This window comes from Anser cygnoides, chromosome 1 (genome assembly GCF_040182565.1).
Source record: "Anser cygnoides isolate HZ-2024a breed goose chromosome 1, Taihu_goose_T2T_genome, whole genome shotgun sequence".
NCBI lineage: Eukaryota > Metazoa > Chordata > Aves > Anseriformes > Anatidae > Anser > Anser cygnoides.
Window position 1 is genome coordinate 126,835,637 of NC_089873.1, and position 20,225 is coordinate 126,855,861.

General features: G+C 38.0%; 1 protein-coding gene across 3 annotated transcripts in view; it reads left to right on the forward strand.

Moving 5' to 3' along the window:
• The first annotated feature begins 100 nt into the window (after nt 1-100).
• The window catches only part of APOO (apolipoprotein O), a 31,967-nt gene continuing 11,842 nt past the window's right edge, over nt 101-20,225 (forward strand). Inside the window, exons 1-7 of one of the 3 annotated variants that reach the window (XM_048045973.2) lie at nt 101-271; nt 3,833-3,943; nt 6,309-6,428; nt 9,936-9,990; nt 10,997-11,092; nt 13,825-13,916; nt 19,930-20,037. In XM_048045973.2, the coding sequence (XP_047901930.1) occupies nt 101-271; nt 3,833-3,943; nt 6,309-6,428; nt 9,936-9,990; nt 10,997-11,092; nt 13,825-13,916; nt 19,930-20,037 (753 nt within the window). Of the gene's footprint in view, nt 272-510; nt 709-1,973; nt 2,019-3,832; nt 3,944-6,308; nt 6,429-9,935; nt 9,991-10,996; nt 11,093-13,824; nt 13,917-19,929; nt 20,038-20,225 lie in introns of those variants that run through there. The other 2 variants (XM_013183955.3, XM_013183958.2) reach the window with 2 other exon arrangements.

Below are 20,225 nucleotides of genomic sequence, written 5' to 3' on the forward strand. Positions count from 1 at the left end.
CGGGCTGGAGGAGCCAAGGCACGCTCAGGGGCAGCGGGGGGGCAGCTTTATCCCACTGCCCCATTTCCCGGCCCGCAGCGCCGAGGCCCGGACCCCCAACATGGCGCCGGGGGCGCGCACGCGTCTCCGGGACACCCGGGCGGGGCCACGCGCGGCGCGTGACGTCACGGCGGGGCTCCCCCCCCCTCCCCCGCCCCCGTTCCGCCGCTCGGCGGCTCCCGTAGCGGCGCGCGGGCTGGTGACGTCACAGCGCGGCGACGCCATGCTCAAGGTGAGGCGGCCGGTAGCGGCCGGTAACGGTCGCGGGGGACCGTTGGTGGCCGTTGGCGGCCCGGTGGGGGGAGGGGGCTGAGGCCGGCAGGGGGCGCCTCGGGAGGGAGCCCGCTTCAGGCTGGGTCGGCCCCGCGACAAGCGGGATACGGGGTCCTGGTGTACGCTGGGCTGCTCCGCCCTGACAGGCTGCGGTAACCGTGCCGAGGGAGCGGGGAAGCCGCGGGGACAGGGGAAGGCAGGGCAGGAGTTCTGTCTAATCCGACAGCCCCTGCCCCCATGCTTGCTCCCAGGGCTGGCGCGGGGTCTGTTTATCCCCCCCGTGGGCCGCGTGCGGTTAGGGACTGGAGAGAGGCTGTAAGGGACGCCGGTGGCGGGTGGAACATTCAGGTTTCAGGGATGGTTTCCTTAGGAGTCGTCCCCTGCCTACACGTAGAGGTGAATTCTTCAGTTTGAAAAAAAAAAAAACACGCACAACACCACTCTGTTTCTTTTTAACTAATGTAAATCCAGAGCACTGCCTAGGCAGAATCCTTCTGGTTTTGTTTTTTATCTGCGGAGCAGCTGTAAGGCAAACAGAAGGCACAGCGCCACCAAAATGTTTTACTGAGCCACTTGGCTTAGTAACATGTGGTTAATATCGAATTAAGAGATGAGATCCTAAAGGTTTTATTGTGTGCGTGTGTATATACACCGCTTCAGTGCTGGTCCTATCTGTCCCATAAACTTAGCTGATCTAGAGGACCACTGCAGGATAGCTTGAACACTGCGTTTAAGGAGACATTAATCTTGCACTTCTACAGGTTAATTTCTTTTTTTTTTTTGTTTAAAATGTAAACGTGAAACCTTTGGTAACTACCTGCACTTCCATATTTTGATTAATGTGAACAGTGGAAGTTTCTTTTTGAGTAGTCGCTTTGGGAAACCAAGGTGGTTGCGTTCTTCTGCCCTGCTGTTTGCATACATATTAATATAAAAAGCACAATTACTTAAAAGCATTTGAACTTGCTACTTCTGGTGACATTTAGATAAATTTCAAATAATGTAAATGTTGCTAAGTAACAGAAAACCCCACACCTGCTGTTTAACACAGTAGACTGGATTTGTTTTTCCTAAACAGAGGCTTTCAACAATGAATTATACTTTTAATTAAAGTTTTATTTTGGGATGTTGCTGTGTGTTGTTGTTTTTAATACAGGAAACACTCATCGTAGCATTACCCTCAAGAAGATGTAAAAACTGTTCCTGTGTATTCACATAACAAGCTTCTGCCATATTCAGGAATTATATTTTATATACTTAGATTTTTGAGTGGCTCTCTTTGAAGTTGTATTTTTCAAGGCTCATTCCAAAAGGCTCCCCCACTGCTAAACTCTTTGGAGTGTAGTATATGCCATTGATGGAATAGCAGTTCTGACAAAGCTATTTGGAGTTTATTAGATTTACTTGAAATTTAGGCTCACACAAAATATTTCCACTGAATATGGCTGTTCAGGCAACTGTTAGGTGCAGTTTAAATAAATCTGAAACTGCTTTGAGGAAAGTCGATGGAGTGGAGAATATCCTGATGTCTTTTCTGGCCATCTGTTTTGTTTGTAAGCATTTGAAAAATCATAGAAAGTAATATTTTACTAAAAGTATATTTTTCAGAATGAAAATGCATTACAGATTCTTGCCTTTTCAGTGGCAGAACAGTTTTGCAGTGAGAAAAGGAAAGGATGAGGAAATATATTCTACAATTCTTAATGGTTAGTGGCATTCATGTAGCTTGGCTAATGGAAGTACGTGAAGAGTCTTGAAGCAAGCACTTTTGCAGATGGTTCACGTCTTTCTTTGGCTGTGAAACAGAGCTGACCCGGTGGTCTTTGTGGTGTTCATTATTGTGCTGTAATAATGTGTCCATAACCACAAATAAGGTAAAACTTCCACTTTAAGGAAGTTTTTCCATACCTTCTGATCCATCAGATCCTGTATGTTTTTCTGAAAAGCAGTCCTGTGACCTAGTTCTTGTGTGCTGGTTCTCTGCCTGTGGATGAACATTTTCAGAAAGTTCAACAATTATATATTCTGCTTTTGAATTTGAAGGAATCTCTTGGTTACTTTACATGGTTAATATATATATATTCAATTTGCAAAGCAGTGGAAGAAATACTGATCTGCGTGCAGTAAACATATAGCCTGAATAACGTTAAAGCTGTTTTCTAGCAGTTCTGCAATGGGCAGAAACAAAGCTTCAGAAGTCATCCAGCTGCTAGGTCAGTTGTCGTGAAGGATGAATCGATGTAATCACTGCTTCAGTTTCACAAGTAGCTAGGTCAATGCGACGTACCCTTGCAATTACTGACGAGGAAGAGGTCTTGCTGCCTTCTCCTCCTTCATCCCCTCTTTCCTGGTCACACAGCCCTCTAGTGCTTGTCAGCATGAATAGGTTCACAAACAGATTCAACTCTCTCACCCGCACAAAGCTCTCTGCTTCTTTTGCAGGGCAGATCTTTTGCCAAACAGGCGAGGTAAATCGCCTTGTGGTGGAAACGTCCGGCCACCAAAGCTATGGCCAGGTGGGCAGCAGGACTTTTCGGAATGGATGCCGTGGGCAGAGCCAGACCTTTCCAGTCTGGTGGGCACAGGCAATTAGGTTCGCTCACGTTGTGACCTGATCCAACCAAACAGGAGCTGCTGTAATGCTGCACATCTAACGCACGGGTTTATCTGAGCAGTAATGAGAGTGTGAGGCACTGAAAGGCTTCCCGGCTGAACTGTGTTTCTTGAGTAAAGCAATGCTGTTAATAAGGATAGGCATTTGCTGGAAAAGGTTTTTCTGTGCATTCTTTATTCACTACACAGCTAAGATTTTTATCTTCCATTTTTTGTTAAAGCATTCTCTTCTGCAAAGAAATACAGTTTAGTGTAGGTCATGAGTCCAGGAAGAATTATATTCACTTTCCACATCGTGGTTGAGAGCCTGGATTGAACCTGAAATATTCAAAAACTCTCAAGTGTCTGACATGATGTACTGTAATTCACATTCTCACATAAAAGTAGATGTTCCTAAAATTCTTAGAAATTGGTGATTATGTTCTGATACTTTCAACTGTAGGTCTCATTTTTTTCTTTTCTGAAATCTGGATGTAGGCAATAACTAGAAATAAGATGCTGAACTCTTTGGTACTAACTGCAGAAAAACAGGAGAGTTATGGACATTCATAAAGTTGTTAAAATATGAATATCATGTTGTTAGTGTCTATACTGGCAAAGTTGACAAATCATATTTCACATGAGAGAAAACAAGATCTTTTTGTGAGATGAAAACTGATGAGGTCAGCATTTGTATCTACTTCTCCTTTAGCATTAGGCTTTTCTGAATAATTTGGGTGTTATCATATGAGTGCCTGACAGCATTAGGTTTTGTACCACTGACCCTCCTTTCTCCCAACTTCCAAGCATCTTAACTCGTCACTTACTACCATACACTGCGGCATAAACATTGTCTGCATGGGGTGGGTTCAAATATGTTGCCATTTTGTTTGGACTTAATTTGCTTGTCCTCCCGTAATGTTTCTAGATAATTCGACTGGGGGCCACCCCTGTAAGCCTGAGCTTGCTCTCTATCCAAGTTTATGCTTCCTCTTCAGAGAAAGAAACTGCCAAAAAAGAGTTGCTGAAAATTGATGAGGTAAGTATGGTTAGAGCCCCAGTGCAGAAATATCTGCAGAATTCTGAAAGACGACACACTTTGATGCATGAAACCAGTTAGGTGCTTCCCTTTACTCTTTAGGTTCTTACCTTTAAGCTTGCTTCTCAGGTTTTCTGTATTAGAGATGCTGATATGGCTGTGCTTTTTTTTTTTTTTTTTAACCTGAGGGCAGCATCTGATGCCCTCTGCTTAATAGTGTAGACTTTTTTGTCTGCAAGCTTTTTCCTGCATTGAAGCCTTCTGTTCTTCATTCAGAAATTTCCTTTCCACATTTCTGGATTTACCGGTGATCATGTTTAAAATCCACGGGACTATCTGCTTTTTGTCCAAGTAACACCATATATTTTAAATTACAAATACTGTTGGCAAGTTCTAATAAAATGCCATTCATTTTTTCCAATAAAACAGCAAAGTCAAAAGTTTTTTTCCTAAAAATACAATAATTCTATTTTTTTCAGGCAAAATTTCTTGCCCTAATGCTTTGAATCCTGTGTCGTAGCCTACAGGCTATGCTGTATCTGCCCAGAATTATATAACTTTTCCTTGCTTTTCAGGATTCAGACCTAACTAACAACAAATACGATAAGCAATGGTATGGATTTTTCTTCTCTAAAGTGTTACAGATGTTTTGGTTACCTCACAACCAGAGCTCTAAGACACCCTGTTAACTGTAGTGTAGTGACTCACCAACATTGTTGCATAAGCTTTTAACAATCTCCAGCATTAAAAGACTTGTTTTTTTGTAATTCGTAACTAAATATGGCTTTATATACATGAGAGTTTATTTTAAAATTTTAAGTACTTCAGCTTAAGTGTTAGACAAGCAGTGAAACTAAGTGAAACCGATTTTAGTGTAGATGTAGGTCTTTCGGATGTGCCTACGTCAGCAGTTCACATACGCAATTTGAGAGGATCAATAGTCGGAGCAACCTCCTGGCTTCGCCTCAGTGAAGGAGCCTTAGCTGGGGCCTCTCCGTGCCCTGTGCCGCCACTGGCATGAGTCAGTGATGAGGCAGCAGGGTGAAGTTGTGTGTGCGCTGCATAATTGGCTTCCTGATCAGCTTCAGCAGAGCAGAATGGGCAGCAGTGGATTTCTGGTGGCCGTTCTTAGCGTTCAGTGTGTGTTAATTGGGACCTGCCAGCTGTCCGGTTTCATAAAATGTATGGGAATTCCATTATCTCTCAGCCTTCTGTTCTAGTGTCAGACATGTCTGTTAGGGTGTCTAACAGGATCAGAGTTAAACTGGTTGTGAGAACAATTGCCAGAGGTGACAGACTTCCTAGGGAAATGAGACTTCAGGTGCTTGTCTTTTAAAATATTGTGGGAAATCCAGCTGGACAGATTGTTATATTCTTTGACAAATTCTGTGTCATTATGTATCTTGTTACGGTTAGCAGCATTTTTTATTATGGTAGAGACACCACTGTTTTCCAACTTATCTTGAAAAGAGGTCTAGCTGTGCTTTGAAGCAGTAATATGTGTCAGCATTAATTGAGAATAAACTCCCAAAAACAATAGTTTAAAATAAACTCCCAAAGTAAATGTGGTATAAAATAGAAACTTTTCATTCTAAACATCAGTGCAGGATATAAACTGCTTGGAACAGTTTTCATTTTGCTCTGAACTTTGCTGTTCCACATTATGGACTTAAGTCTTTTTTTAAATGGAATACAGTAATCTTAAATGTGTTCAGGTAATAAATACATTGTGATGCTAAACCCTGAACACTGTGGTTTTGTATTTACTACATAAAGATGCCCATTGCTCTTCAGGTGGGTGTTACAGTTCCTATTTGCTCAGCCATATGGTGCTGTTAGTGGTGGCGGTTGCTAGTGTGGTTAATGACTGCAACATTGGGATGCAGTACCATTTTCCTGCTCGGTAACAGCCAAATTTATGTTGGATGTTACCTTTGTTAGAAACAACTTAGCCTCTTTAATGATGGCTTGTACAAATACAGAAGACGATCGATTGTGATTTCAGAGTTCTAGTACATGTAGTATGTTAACTGGGAACCAGAAGTGATGATTAAGACCAGAAACATTTTGCACAATTATGTTTTGTCTTCTTATTAAACTGGTTTAATATTAATTTATAACCTGTGACTTGGATCATATAGCAGCTATGGATGAATTGTGTAGCAATTAAAGTCATCTTCATCATAATGTATAATTAAATTTTGCTCATAATGGTTGTCTCACAGCTGTACCTGAATTTATATTATGCATTGTTTATACAGTAAGCACCATGTTAGGTGTTCTCTGGTTAGGCTGTTCATACCCTGAAGACTTACTTACACAATTACACCTCTGTTTTTAACCTCTTGTTTGCTAATATTCACAGCTGTCACTCTACTCCTCTCCAGCTCGTGAGACTAAATATGTGGAGAATCCACAAACCCAACTGGAAGAGGGGGTTTCACATTTACGGCATGCTATGGAGCCATACACAGCCTGGTGTCAGGTATAATGGTTTTGTGTTGCGTCTGGTAGTGATTTGGTGGTAAGGGTCGAGCTGGGTTTTGGTTTTAGGTGGATAATTAATAGACAGCAGCAAAAAAAAATTTAGAAAAAATTAATAGCTATACAAACGGTTTTCCAAAATGCTGCATGACTTAAAATTTTCCACAATTCAGCTCATATTTACCCCCTTTTCACATGTAAACTATTATTTTTCTGTTAATTTGCTGAATTAAACCTCTGCTTTTTCACATTTTCTGTCCCTCCAAAAAAATAACAAACTAAAGCTTAGAATTGCTTTCTGTAACATTTTTTAAGTGGTTAACTTTTAAGGTAGTTACATGGAAGTAGTTATCAGGGAACAAAGTTACTTGAGAGGTTGATAATTAACTTCATAAACTAAGAATCAGCTGCTGTTGCGGAAAGAGCTGATGTCTCCACAAACAAATCTTCCCCGTGGCTTTATTTTCATTTTTCACAACAGGAAAAGCTTATTGTTTTGGAGTCTCATTTCAGGTTAGCTTTCTGATGATGTTTGTAAGATAGTTTTTAAGGTAATGTTACCTTTAAAGTAAATTTCCTGTGCAGGGAGCATTACAAAGCTTTTTGAAGTGCCTTCAATGATAACTAGATGTTAGAAACTTTTTGACAAAAAACGTTTAAGTACCTAAAATATTAAGCACACAAACATTAATCACGCAGAGTCAAAGTAACCCTTGTGTAGCAGGCCTTAAGGCTGGCTAGTAAAAGCACTTATTTAAGAACTTGTGCCCAGGCCCATAACTGGTACTACTGGGATTTGGGCTGATATGAAGTCAGAGTATCAGCTTCAAAACCAGCACCTGAACGTTTTGTTTTGTATAGTTCACTAGCTGCCTACAATTCCATTTCTGTGTGCAAATTTCATAGTTGCCAGTTTGTTAGGGTTGTGCTCTTTGGTATGTTACTCGCATCTAAATCCAAGTGTCCTGACGTTGTATGTCCTTCACCCCTATACCTTAGCTTTTCTTGCTGTGCTGAACACATTCTGTGTAGAATTTATTTCTTAAAAAAAACACAAACAAAAACAAACCACAACCAGCAGTAACTTCAATCAGGGGAAAAAAAAGTCTAAAAGAGGCAGTGGTAGCATCCACTCCTATATCTTGAAAGTTGATAGTGTCACAAGAAGTGGGAAACCTGGATTTGGTACAGTCCTGTGACTGTACAGGAAGACAGGAGAGTGGTTAAACTTGCATTTTGCATGCTCACAGAGAGTACCGTAAAATTTCAAGCAGTGTGTTTTGAGGGCAACGATACTGAGTTGTCCTCACTTCAACTGTGATACATCATGATTTTGGAGAAAAAAAAATAAATCCATCAGTATTTGCTGAACTGGAATGTTGAGAGAAGGAACATGACTCTCCAGAAGAGGGAAAACTCTAGCTGCTATTCAGTGGCAAACCTGACCTCTAGGTCTTAACCCAAAAACTTCTTCTATATTTTTATTAGGTATCATGTTGATAATAAACAGTCGTTAAATACAAAAGTAGTCTTTGGAGCACAGGATCTTTGTAATCAAGGTCTAGAGTTAGAGCAGTGAGTTGTATCGTGGCTTTCTTGCTCTCTCCTGACCCGGTGAATGTTGGAGCTTACTTCTGAAGCAAGGGCATCCTTGTCATCTGGTTGCCTCTTGACAGCTTTAGGTGATGCTCCACTTTGCACAGTGGCTGTCCTGAATCCTCTTAAGCTGCAAATTGTTCTTCCTGCTCTGTACAGACATTCAGGATGTTCAGATCAGGGTGTCCTTTGCTTAGGAGTTCTGTGTTTCGGTACTAACAGTTCCGAAACTTTTTTGTGGAAATATTCAGGGTTATTCAGTCTGGTTACATGTTTCTAAAGTGCCACAATCAGCAGAAGCACTGACTTCAGTTTTGAAGGGGAAGGGGAATTTTCCACAGTTTAGTTAGACCTCCTAAATGCATGGGTTCTGTTTGGTTGCCTGTGGTAACTGTAACTGGGAAGGAGATTTGAGACAAGTTTAGTTTCCCCATTGGACTGATTGCAGGTAAGCCCTGAGCACTGCGTATGTCTCGCTGGCCTGTTGTCCTCCTATTTGACTTATTTATTTTTGTCTCATAAGATGTTCTCTTCTGCTTACACACAACAAACCATTTCCTGGCAGTGGTTTACTGACTCATTTTATGAAGAGAACATGCAACCTGTATAGGCTTGGGGTCATCATGCTTGCCTAACTATAGTCAGAGATCATTTTGGTTTTTACCCTCCCCCTACCTATGCTAAAAAAAATCACGTTTTAGTTGTCTCTGAGTTGACTTTTTTTTCCCCTATTTTTTTTTTAATTTTTTTTAATAAGACCAACACCTGTTTAAGGTTCTGTTGTGTGTCACATGCTAATGCTTCTTTTTTTTTTTTTTCCATCACATTTTTGTTAGGTCACTATTGGCAATGAGGAAACGAAAGTTCTTCTAAAGATGATATCCACGTGCAGTATCTTAGACAACTGCTTTTATTTCTTCACAGATGCAGCTCAAGTGATATTGCAAGACCATTCTCTTTAGTTTTGGGCATACACGTTGACGAATTTGTTCTCTAATCAATGGACAGTCTTACACTGTCTAACCTCTAAAGGATTATTATCAAAATAACAATTAGCAAGATTGCTTTTACTCTTTTTTTTTTCTGATTTGATAAAAAGTGAGGTAAATTCTGCATGTGTATGTTATATCTGCATATCTGTTATATCCTGCATATTTCAGCCCAAGAAAAATCTTGTGGAGTTGAAGCAGTGCCATCTGATTTATTTTGGGTAGTGTAGGGGCATCTCTTTTTCCAAGTCACTTCAGAAATACGTTTTTGTTAGATACAGTTCCTTGGAAAGGGTAGTGTAGCACCTTGCCAAATGAGTCATGTACCCCCTGTGAAGAGCTAGGAACGAGTTTGTTGCAGTGTCGTACTTGCCTCCTTTGCATTAACTCAAGTATTTTTTTGCAATAATTAAATAAACTGAAAAATCTGAGGAAATCCCAAAATTCAGTTACTTGTTCAGGAACTCAATAAAATACTGAAGCAGACTTCCGTGTTTTGAGGTATTATACTTGATCTCTGTCCAAACACTACTTTGAGAAAAACATATGTTACAGAAAATGTAATGTTGAGCAAACGTAGTCCTGTAAGTGTATGGGGGAAGTGGGAATAAACAGAGTTAGCTTTGTTGAGATGGGTAAAATTGGAACTGCAAAGTTGTTCTGTTTTTCCTCAGTTTCTTCATTGTTTTTGTGTATTAGTATAAAACAACTCACAGTTTTATTTCTTCTTTTGACAGAAATAACTGCAGCTAGGTTTTACAGGCCCAAACCTACAAATGCATTATGGTTAGCTTAACCTGGAGGCTATCTTAGGGACCCCAAATTTTTTTATTCCTCTTTTTTTTAGGTCAGGTCAGTGAAAATCTGCAGTTAATTTACTTAATTGGTATCCATTTACCCTTGTTTTCTTTTCTTTTTTTTAGGATCTTTATGCCAAAGCTAAGCCCCAGTTAGAAAAAGCTGTTGAGCGTGGTAGAGGTAAATCAGTTTAGTTTTCTTAACTAGCTATTTAAAATGCAGGACTGTACTCTATCTTCTCTTAAAAGGGAATTTCGTTATGCATCATTCTGTATGTTTTCTTGTTCCATTTGAGACTATTTTTCTGCGCACTGTATATCAAATTAAATTTCCTTTCTAGATCATTCCTCTTCTAAACAATTAAAATGTGAGGCCTGCATCTATCGCAGCCAATGCCATTTAAAATGACAGACAAGAAGAAGAAGGAAAAAGGTTCTGACAAATTATTCCCAGCCAAAACCAAGCATAATTTATTAGTGTTTGTGTGACTCAGCCCAGTAACTAAATTGTACTTCATGTTGGTTTACTTTGGATCTCCTAAGAATTTTGAATTAATTCAAAATAACTTTTGTTGATTTCTGTTTTGGGAGCATCCTTTCATAGTTAAGTTCACCAGGACTGAACATGGATGCTATTTAGACCTTATTTCAGGTACTGCACCTCTATATCCCTGAATTTAATACTTTCAGTCTTTTGAACTCCCTTAATGGAAGGTTTTCCATAGTTTACCATTCCCCCATCAGATTCCCATCTTGAAGTGAGCTTTGTTTTTGCTGTGTCTTTCCTTTGTTCTGTGGTTTGTTTTTCGTACAGTGTTTCACTGAAACTAATTCTTGTTAACACGTAAATGCAAGAATCCGTTTTGCAAGGGTTTTTATCACTAATTTGAAAAAGATAAAATTGAGATTCAAAAGAGCAAAGCAAAACAAATGGCCCAGGAGCAAAGGCAAAATCTTCTGTGAAAATTGGTAAATACAATACGATGTTCAGTTTCATTCATTTGTCACTAGAGAAGATCTCAAAGGCTTTGAATTTTCTGCCAGCAGATCTGAAGTGTGCATGATAGTTAAATGTGTTTTGATAACTCTTTTATGTTTAGTAACAGTCGCCAGCATGTATTGATGATTTCTTATCATAAAAACACTTTCACATTACATTAATGCACTGTGTTCTGACTTCTTTTCAGAGGGTTGTGAATTTCTGCAAAATCCCCCTGATGGATTTTATCCAAGGCTTGGTGTGATAGGTTTTGCTGGAATTCTTGGATTGTTTCTTGCTAGAGGTAAGTGGGAACCTTTTGAACTGCTTATGGTTTAATTTGGGATAAATCACTTATTTGTGGTTTTTTTGTTGTTGTTGTTACTAATTTTTAAATGTGACACATGAGATCTGACTTAACTGTATGAGCATGTTTCTACAGTGTTCCTCCAATTATACAGAAGGTATAATGTAAAAGGTGTGCAATAACCATTAATTATTGTTTATGAATACTGTATTTGTTACTGGAATCTAGTCTTTGATCTTTCTCAGTTCTAGCTTATTATAACAAAAGTGGGAAATGATTTTTTTTAGCCTAAAAATCTTTTTAATTTATGAAGTTATTGATCACATATGTACTGTAGAAAACTACAGAGGAATAAATTATGGTGAAACACAGAGGTTTCTGAATGACGATGCATGTACAATTAGTTGTATGTTCAAGTTCCTTCAAAGTATTGTGTGTGCAGGCAGAGAGTTCCTGCATATGGTGATATCTAGGAAAATACTTGTGAACTGTGGGTGTACTATAGACGTATCCACGTTTTGTGACATAGAAATGTGATACAGCTAATTTCATAACACTGGCTGAAGAAACTAATATGTTTATCTTTCACAGAAATAAAAGTTATTTTAAGAAATGTTAATTATGAAGAATATTTTGTATTTGTAGTGATATATTCGTAATACAGTGAAATGAAGTAACAAGAAGAATGCTTGTAGATAAAGGAACTGTGGATTTGCAGAACTTAAATACTAGGGAAGACATGCTTTGGTTAAAAATACATCTTAGTGGGCTCCATATGTGTTGAAGAAAGCTTGGTATTCAGAAATGGAAAACATTGTGTGAATATATGCAATCCTGAAAATATGCAAACAAAGCACGTTTTTCCTAGCATATGATTTTGAATGAAGATCAAGGTCTCTTAACATCTCTAACTTCTAACACTTGACATTCTTTCTCTTCAGACTCCCATTTCTTGAGTTATGTGGTTATGGCTGAAATCAGTTTCCAGCTTTTATGACTGCAGCAAAATTATGGGGAAAAAATAGCCATCTTAGGGCTGAATCTGAAAGATTAGAGAGTCCTAAATTTAACAACAACAAAAAAAAAAACCTTTATTGAACAAGTATCTGAGCTGTGAATCTTTTAGGACTGAAGCCCTAATCTGTTAATTTTTGTCTGGCTATAGTTCAAAAATACTGTTATCTCAAGAAGTTATTCAAGCTGTAAAAGAAAATGCCTCTTATTTTTGATGCTACAGAAAGTTAGAACCAAACTTTTTTTTTTCTTTTTTTCTCCCCCTTCCTCCCCTTCACCCTTACTTGCTCTCACTCTAAAAATTGTCCTCTTGGAAGATGCAGATCAAATCTTCCAGGTCTAACCACAACACTTGAAGATACTGCTGCCTGCTAGGGAGAAAGTACTGTATTTGGAGTAGAGTCATTGTGCTTGGTTTAAAATGCTTCATTTAAAATGCTGTTGAATGTAGTTAGCTCTAATCTTGGTGAGTAGCACTGGACAGATATGGGAGTATTCCTGAACTTTCTTCTAATGGATGTCTCCAGCAGGTAGCAGGCTGATGGAAAACACTGTTTTCAACTATTACATTTATTCCTAAAGTAATACTGTAGGCACATTCTGAAGCACTATCACTAAGGAAGATTTTCTTGTTCTCAGGTATTACAGCAAAAGCATAATTTTTCTGGCAGTAAAGACACAATTAAACTTGCCTTTTCTGTGCTTTCTTATAGCTAACTGGTACCAAGTTTCCTCTTCATGAGACAGAAACACCACTTTCTGAAAGTCCCTCTTCTTTACCATTCAGTTCCTCATCTCATTATGAGCATGTGTTGTAGAAACACTTTGGATATACATTTCTGCTTCAAAGTCCATTCTCTCCCTATTAGCATATATGGCTTTGCATATAGAACAGGCTGTTCTTTGAGGAACAGAAATACTGCATCCTGACCCCTGTATGTCTGCTCTGTGACCCCATTTCCCTTTTTTCTGCTTTACTGCTTATTTTGCTCCTATACCGGCTCCCATCTATATCTCTTTTTTGCCTTGATAAACTGCAGGGTGCCCTGTAACTGATTCCGTAATACAGTGTCACTGGCCAACCAGGATATGTAACCTGTGGCCAAGCATAATAAAGGATGAACTTTTTAGGCAGTTAGATCATTTTAGACTTGTATATAATTGAATAGCGAGTTCAAAATGATTAAAATATTCAAAATTTACCTGGGGATTGAGTAGCAGGAATACAGCATAATTGTAAGTAGTAGTCGTGGAAGTATCAATACTTGTGAGTCAAAGTAATTTACAAACTTTGTAGCAGAACTTTTCTTGTTCTGCTTAATGTATTGAAAGAATGCTGACCTAACCTTTCTTTGCCTCAGTTTTTCATTTTGGTTTAGAAAAGTGTATCAGTTGGTATAATTCTCTTAAACATTTCTGAACTGTGACTTTTACTTCATTATTTAGTACCAAAATAAATTATGTATTATTATAGAAAATATAGTTGTAAAGTAAATTGTCACTGTGGGAAGATGTTGATGATTTTGTAAAAAGGTTACTTTTATCAGCATAGTAATGTTTATCATGAAACCAGCTAAACTGTATCTAAAAAAAATATGCTAAGCTCTATATTAAAAAAAAATAAATCGTGCTGCTTATAAGTAAAAGTTGAGTAGGGCCACTCAGTTGTCTTAGTTAACATATATTCTAACAACATATTTTTTGTTGTGAAACAGGCTCAAAAATAAAGAAGTTGGTGTATCCTGCAGGCTTCATGGGTATTGGTGCTTCCATGTATTATCCTCAGCAAGCGGTTGCAGTTGCAAAGGTCAGTGACTATACCTTTTTGTTTTGGAAAAGTGTCTTTTATTTTGATTGTTGCTTCAAATTAACTGGTAATCCATTTTCTTAAAAGTCCCGTCTGCGTGCTTGACACTTAACAAGATAATAGTTTTTTCACAAAAGAACACGTAGTCCAGACTGAGTGAAAGTTGGGTATTCCATTTCTTTTAGTAATTTGTTTTTTAAAATCTGTGTAGAATTTTCAGTATGAGGTACATAATCTCCTTTCTGAATCTTGAACCTCAAGTAATAATAAATTAAATAATGCTTAGTATGTGCAATTTGCATGTTCAGTTACAATACTAAGGACAACTGAAATGTCTTGAGAGCAAAAGGAGTAAAAGGGCTTAAAGAAAAAAATTAAAAGGAGGTTCTACAGAGAAATCATAGGAACAACATTTTGAGATAAGCATCATTAATTAGTTTTTCTGTGTTTTATTGGATAGTTTTAAGAAAGGTTATATGCACATTCTGGAATGGGGTGAGAATTCTGCTGCTTACTGGATGCCTTTTCTGTTGTTGCATTTGCTGTTTCATGCACGTACATGTCGTGCTATCTTCCGGTTACAGCACCTTTCCTGTGAAAGAAAGAACTGAAGTGACCAGACACTTACTTAAAGTCCCTGTTGATGTCATTTCATGTGACTTGCCGTCCACGCATTCTTAACTGTGCTGACTGAGATTCTTCAGTTCTACACCATAATCGTTTTCGAATCCAGCTTTTAACAACTCAAAGTGCACATACTTTAGTGTATCAAAAATGCTTTTTATTTGGGGCTTTGATAAATTGGCTTACAGATGGCCTGTGTATGATGCGGAGATGTCAGGAAGAAAACATGATGTTCTCAAGAACATGTGGTGTTCTTTGAAACCTGAAAGGTTTGAAAGGCTTAGGGAGAGTTAAAAATGCTGTGTTTGAACTTTTACAGCACAGTGATACCCTCATCTTGGAAGGAATTTGTTACTGATGCTCCCAGAATTCAGATGCTCTAAATACAGAGTGGCTTGTCCTCAGGGAGTGAAAATTATACAACTGGCAGGGGAAAAAGAAAACATTAAAATTTAAGAAGCTTAGACATTTCTGTTGGGAAATTTGAAATTCTGTTTGTCTTCTGAACAGTGAATTGGGAAATGATTAAACGGTGATCAAACTGATGTTATTGTTTTTAGAGAAGCTTAATTCAGTCTTAACTACAGATCTGTTACTAACAGCTTCACAATGCCATGTTTATTTTACCATAACTTTGAAGTGTATGATTGCACTTTGATCAATTCACGGTTCTTAGTTCAACCATAACAAAAAATCCAGTGAGAGACCCTGAGCCTGGAACTTGATTGGAGTGCATTTAGCTTTGTTGACTTGGTCAGGGCAATAGATGCAAGAGCTTGGAAACTTCTGTGGAAAGAGTGATATCTTAGATACTGTTTTGGTTCCTCTAACCTCACACATGCTTTTCTTTTCTTCAACAAGCAACATTTAAGCATACCACGTCTTACCATCTACTATTTTTATGCCTTAATCTGGAATCAGAAATACTTTATTCTCTAGTAATTATTTTGAAATGCTTAGTAGCATTTGAAAAAAAGACCTGTAAGCGTAAGAAAGAGGTCTGCAGTACAAAGTTTATGTGCCAAGTTAATAGAACACTATAGGAAGTATTCTGCAACATATGTTTTAAGTTTTTTTATTTGCTTTTTATATTTTTTTCTTCTACGTTTGATTACTTCACTGATTTTCATTTGCAATGGAATTGTTCCCTTCATTTGGTAAACTTTTGGATTTGGCCATACTTTTTTCCTTCCCACCTTTATTAATCATTTTCCATTGGAAATAAACACAGTACACTTGCAGTTGAGGTACAACATGTGATATATCTGTCTGGAAGAAGTCTTTTTTTCTTTGGCTAAAATGTCTAAGTTGTTAATGAAGTCATAGCAACAGAGCTCAGTGTTGGCCATATGTAGTTTTCAGACATTGTTTCTCTAACTGGAAATGAAAGAAATGCACGGACTAGGTGTTTTTTATTTTGATTTTTGATTTTTTCCATCCTTTCATAATCATTCTAGCAAATCATAAATTTGTAAGGGGTTTATTTCATCACTGCTAGCATTACTTTCATTTGTATAACTTTGAACAAGCGGTCAGACTGTTTCTGTGGTAAGGGGACTGAATTTAATACTAATGTTTATTTTGTTGTAGTGGAACTTTAACTAGTGTTTTGGAACCACATTGCGTTCCAGCTAATCATAATAAATTTCAAAATGTTTTGTATTAACTGTGGTTTATTTTCCATCTGGAAAACTTTCCCATTATGAAGTTACTTAAATCAGTCTTTTTATCATTAGAATTATTATTTTTTCTTTGGTAGGAGTTCCATAAAGCAGCATGTGTTTTATGCTTGCTTCTTGAAAAATAAAAACCTCCTAATACAGAAGTTTGTTTCTTTGACAACAAAATCAATTATATTTGTATTTCTTTTGAACGTACATCTCTTCCCTCGTCCAGTTTAGTCTCTAAGGCATAAACAGCTGTAGTGACACAACTGAGAGCATGACACAATTACAGGAACTAAGGATTGAAAAGAAAGAGTTGGGGTCACGGAGTCCATGTTCGCTGCAGAATGAAAGGCATTTAAAATTGTACTATTGACAACTTTGTTAGCAATAGAAATGTGGAAAAGACAGCAGATTCTTAATTTAGTTTCTCAGCATACAGTTTTGGTAAGGAATTGCTGACTGTAATTCTGCTTGATAATCTTGATGTACAGCATACCGAATATTCGATATTATATACTTACTACCTTGTGTGGAGTAGAAGATGGAAGCTTGTTCGCAGGTACATTTGGCCTTAAGAACTGCTGATGCCACCACAGCAGTATCTAATATGGGTATTCGTGGCCTAAGGTCATTTTCAAACTATTTCAGAGTCCATGCTGAGAACCGCTTAATTTGACTTTTGAACTTGTTTGTTCACATTTTAGCATACAAACTTTCTTACAGTGTTGCACTAAGCAGAGGTGGTATTTTAGCATGTGCTAATTTAACATAAGCAAGCTAGAAATTATCTTCCAGAAACTCAGAATTCCAGATGACTGTATGGAAAAGCATGTCCCTCTTTTGAAAGGAACTCTTTGTATTAGTGTTCAAATGAATACTTGGAACAGTTGAATGAACGGTTTGGATTGTTCCTGTGCCTTTACTTTTCCTGGTCGGTACTGTCACTCACAAGAACTGTAGCGGCAACTGCAGTACCTGACTATTTCCTCTTAAACTGCTCCATGGGGAAGAGAGGTGTGTGACATACAAAAGGTATAAGATACAATACACAACCTCCAGTGTCTTGTTTGTGAGAGTATGCATCAGGTGGTTATCAAAAATGTCTTGGATATGTTCCTGCTGACCCTGTAACTTGCAGCTTACAATCTCTCTAGAACTGTATTTCTCAACCCTATGTGAACTGTGAACCTGTGCGTGGGTCCAGCCTCCTGGGGGGCGTGTACAGTGTTGGAGCAGTGGTTGACCAGAGCAGAATAAACTTTGTGAGTTTCCCTACCTTATGATGTAGCTACTTTGCTCCAGCAATGTGAAGGGCCAGTTTCTCATTTAGGATAATTCATACTTGACTTGATCATGTGAGTCCTATAATTAGAATATATTTAAATTGTACTGTTAAGATTGAGAGTGTTTTAAAGCAGGAACATGAGATGGCTTATGGATACCTGTTGTTTCTCATTTTATGTTGATAGCCTCAATGACATTGCAGACCAAAACAAAAATCAAAAACAAACAAAACAAAACAACCCGCTGGCCTTCATTTGTTTTTTGTTTGTTTATAGTAGTCACTTTCCAGTCCTGGTAGCTTTGCACTGCTTGCACCACTGATCGCACTGTCCTTCCAGCTAAGCCATAGGTTTTCAGAAGTAGTTAGTTAAAGTACTTGAGAGTGAACGCTCCTGAATACTGAACAAGAAAATAAATATTTATAACTGTAAAGCCTCCATTGAGGGATTTTGGAGGTTTAACACGTTCATTTCCAGAGCAGTTGGTGTGCCTTTTTTTCTGATGACCTTTATCACCTTCAAATATAGGGAAAACTCAGTGCATCGTACAAACTTTAAAATCAAAAGATAATTGTATTTGTCAAAGGTGGTTACAAATAGGCTTGCTCTTGGTATTTAAAACATCCTACATCTTGGATTTAGTTGTGACTCAGAAATGTAGTTGCTGATTTGCGTTTGGGTTTCTGTTTTTTTTTGTTTGTTTCGATTCTAACTACGTTCATTATTAAATAGCATCTTTAGTAAAGTGTGTGCAGATGTGGCTGACTGTTGAGATCATCTGAATTTCTCTATGAAATGATACAAATTAAGGAACGAGGGGTTTGTTGCTGAGATGTTGATGTCTGTTGCCTGATGGTTGGTGAATGTGTGATTTTAGTGTAACAGTAGAAGGTCACACTGATGCTGCATAAAGCCAAAGCCGCTGATGCTGCATAAAGCCAAAGCCGTTGGGCTTTGAATGCAACAATCTTGTGCGTTTGTGGACGTAAGCTGGTCTGATATGTACCTAAAATCCTTTCTTACTGATCTGAGTGGAGTTTTAACTGCTATCTAAAAAGCACTCTACGATCTTTAATCTACTGCAAACTAGTTGTCCTTGTTTGCAGTTTGTAAATGGGCAGGATTGTATTTGCACTCTACCTAAAATCTAACGCAGCACTAAAAATCATGATACAAGGCTAGAGGTCTCAGTATGGTTTGAAAATGTGTTGTGTGAGCTGCAGTATACAAAGGTGGTAACGTGGCTTGCGCAGAAGTACATCTGTTGTGGTGATGGTGCACAACTGGTGTAGTTAATTTTTGTTCAGACAAAGGGAAGTGGTGCTTTGCATGATATGTGCCAAGTGGTAGAATTCCTCAGCACATGATGTTTTGGATCCAAAAAAGTTGTTTTGGATCTAAAAAAGTTACGTGGTGCTTATTAGGAGACAGGGTGAGTTCATAGGAGAGAAATTCACTGGGCATGATTATACATATAGAAATCGCCTCTGGCTAAGGAAATCTATGAGCAGCAAATTGTTAGAGACTGGAAGAAACATAAGAAAAATCACTTACGCTTGCCCTGTTCTTGTAGTTTTCCAGCTTTGTCCCCTCTTGGAGATTGGGTGATACCTTCTCATTTCTTGATACCATGTTTGTTTTTTAGTTTAATGTCTGTCTAGTTGGGCAAATTGTCCATTTTTACTTCCGATTTTTTTGGGGTAAGGAAACAGATATTAATCTGAAAATTAATCCTTCAGACTGATGTGAGTCTGGAGCTGTAAAACCCTACTGCTCTTAGGTGTTAGAATGCTATGGATCTACAAATGCTATGAATATTGTGGTTGCATATGATGCAAAGGGGCAGGAGATGTTCTTTTATTAGACTTAGGGATTTTTCCTGTCATAAAATTATCTGTTGGTGTAATATAGCAAACACTGTCTTTCTTATGTCTTCAGTTTTGAACTTTGACAGCTACTTATTTATTATAGCCATCTATCTGCAAATCAGGTCTTTCTTCTAAATTGCAAATAAAAAGAAACAAAGGAGTACTCCTATTGTTCTGTCAAAACAGTGAAAACTGTAAAACTGCAAAAGAGTGACAAACTAAGTAGGGATATTTTTTCTTTAAAGCAGGTTTGGTCAAATTAAGAAACAATTTGCATATATTAAATCTATTGAACATAGAATGCTAAGATTGTAAAATCCAGAATTGTTTCCATGCAGCATAATCCCAATCTTTTATACAGATATATTTCATGTAGTCTTCAAACAGTTTTTTAGCAGGTTGGCTTTTCTTATTCCTTATGTGTCATTTTTTTTCCAATATGTTAATTAACGCTGTACACATTGAGCTTAAGTGGGAAGATGTTAAGGATCTTGGATTCTGAGATTTCTTCCACATGAACAATCTTTCTCAGATTATTAAGTTCATGCTTTGTAATTATTTTGTTTCAAAGGTTGCTGGTACACAGCTGTATGACTGGAGTCTTCAGGGATATATTGCTGTAGAATCTCTTTGGAAGGATAATCCTAAGAAGAAGAAATCTGGGAAAAAAAATGATAAGGTAAGAAGTCGGAGGAACTTGATTTCTGGATTAGGAGAAAATCCGGAAGAATGCCAATAAAAATCAAGTTTCCTTTGAATCAATCTGTGTCCTGATGCAGTACTGAGTACAGTCATTGTTGAAAGTTTCTGCTTGCTAGATATCAATTTGTTAAACATTGTTCTAATGGTCAGGTTAACATTCACATA